The sequence below is a fragment of the Trichechus manatus genome, unplaced genomic scaffold (assembly GCF_000243295.1).
Source record: "Trichechus manatus latirostris isolate Lorelei unplaced genomic scaffold, TriManLat1.0 scaffold00092, whole genome shotgun sequence".
Lineage (NCBI taxonomy): Eukaryota > Metazoa > Chordata > Mammalia > Sirenia > Trichechidae > Trichechus > Trichechus manatus.
The window spans coordinates 1,885,571-1,887,233 of NW_004444028.1; the positions used below are offsets into that span (position 1 = coordinate 1,885,571).

Consider the following 1,663-nt stretch of genomic DNA (forward strand, 5'->3'; position numbering starts at 1 on the left):
ATCTGTAAATAGGAAGGAGAGTTAAAGAGAGAACAGTACTACAATCCATGACACACTCTCCACTTGATCCCACTGCTAGAAATCTAATTTGATTTTATGTCTAGGGATATAAGCCCCAGCCTCACTACCCACTCGTTCATTTACTTTCCCACCTCCAATTCATGGGTTAGAGAGCTCAGTACCAGTCTGCTGCTACAGGTTTGGGATTAAAAGTCCCTACACCCACATTGTAATAACAGCATTTCAAAGTATCCCCAAGTGGTTGAGCTCATTCTCAGCAACTCTTTCCACTCCAACACCCGTGTCTTTTCTAAACACAACCAATACCTCATATGGGTTGGTTCACAGCTTTACATTCTAGCTGCTCTGTCTTTCTCCATAGAAATTACTTCTTTGAGGAGAGGCTTAGCATGAATATTGACCAAGGAGCTGAGGCTCCAGGGAGACTGGAGGACCTGCTTCTCCTTGATATTATCTGTGTGGTCAAGAGTAGAATCCTTCACTACTCTGAAATTCAGATCCTTCATCTGTGAAATGAGAGTAAGGCTATCTGCTTCATAGGATTATTGTGAATACGATGTGTGATGACAAATGGGAAAACACTTAGTGGAATACTAGCATAATAAAAGGATACTAGTTTTTTTTTTTTTTTTTTTTTAAGAATTTTTGGGTAGTATTGAAGGGCACAAATTTGGATTAAGACAGAATCCTGGCTCTGTCACTAATTGTGTGATCTCGGGCAAGTCACTAAACCTCTCAATTTCAACCTTCTAGAAAATAAAGGTATTAATAATATCTATCTCTTCAGGCTTCTGGGAAAATTGAATGAATTGATTCATATAAAGAGTTTGGCATAATGCCTGGCACTTAGTAATACATGTTAGCTATCATTATTACCACTTAATCCACCCTACAAGACAGACATCCACAATCCCATGCACACACACGCACACACATGCACACACACACACACATTGCAGGTGTTTTCAAAATAGAAATTCAAAGACTATTTTACCCGTGTAACAAAGTACTTCCGTGATGAGTAAGAACTGTGATAGGGATTAGGGTAGAGTGTTGATTCAGTCACGCTTGTTTGCCTTGAAATCTGCATTGCTTCTGAGTCCTCGCCTGGGTCCCCCTCCTCTGTGGACAGGTGATCAGTTTCGGAGGGGTGGTCACCTCCCTCTTGCTTCAGAGACACAGCCTGGAAACCTTCAAAACTTCCAACCATTGACATTTTTTCAGCCTGAAAGAAGAAACCATCTTCTCATTAAAGAAAAAAAAAAAACCTATGTCCAAGCTATGACAAACTAGGTTAATATGAGTAAATGATGTTCCTGAAACGGACAAACTGACCTACCATAGGTTCCTAAATGTCAACCATCATTCTGTACGGCCATTTACAGAGGGGACAAGCAGGGACCCTTTGGACACAGAAAAAGAGCCTGCAAGTCATTCCATTTCTCATCTTTAATCCCAGGGAACAAGACGTTGAACAAAGGAGAGCAGTATGAAATATTTATCAGACAATTTCTTTCCACGATTTCATAGCCTTGTTGCGTGAAAACCCACCAGGCACATCTAAGGATGAGAAGTCACGAAAATGCACATTTTCACTTGTTTCTTGGGTTCATCTAGAGTGATAATAGGGCACAGAGGCATT

At 40.6% G+C, this 1,663-nt stretch overlaps 1 protein-coding gene across 2 annotated transcripts in view; it reads right to left on the bottom strand.

The window, feature by feature from the left end:
- Window positions 1–1,663, bottom strand: part of TPRG1 (tumor protein p63 regulated 1) — a 173,511-nt gene that overhangs the window by 140,888 nt on the left and 30,960 nt on the right. For both annotated transcript variants that reach the window (XM_023736773.1, XM_023736774.1), the window contains exon 2: window positions 1,016–1,246. In XM_023736773.1, coding sequence (XP_023592541.1) covers window positions 1,016–1,237 — 222 coding nt within the window. In that variant the 5' untranslated portion in view covers window positions 1,238–1,246. The remainder of the gene's footprint in view (window positions 1–1,015; window positions 1,247–1,663) is intronic.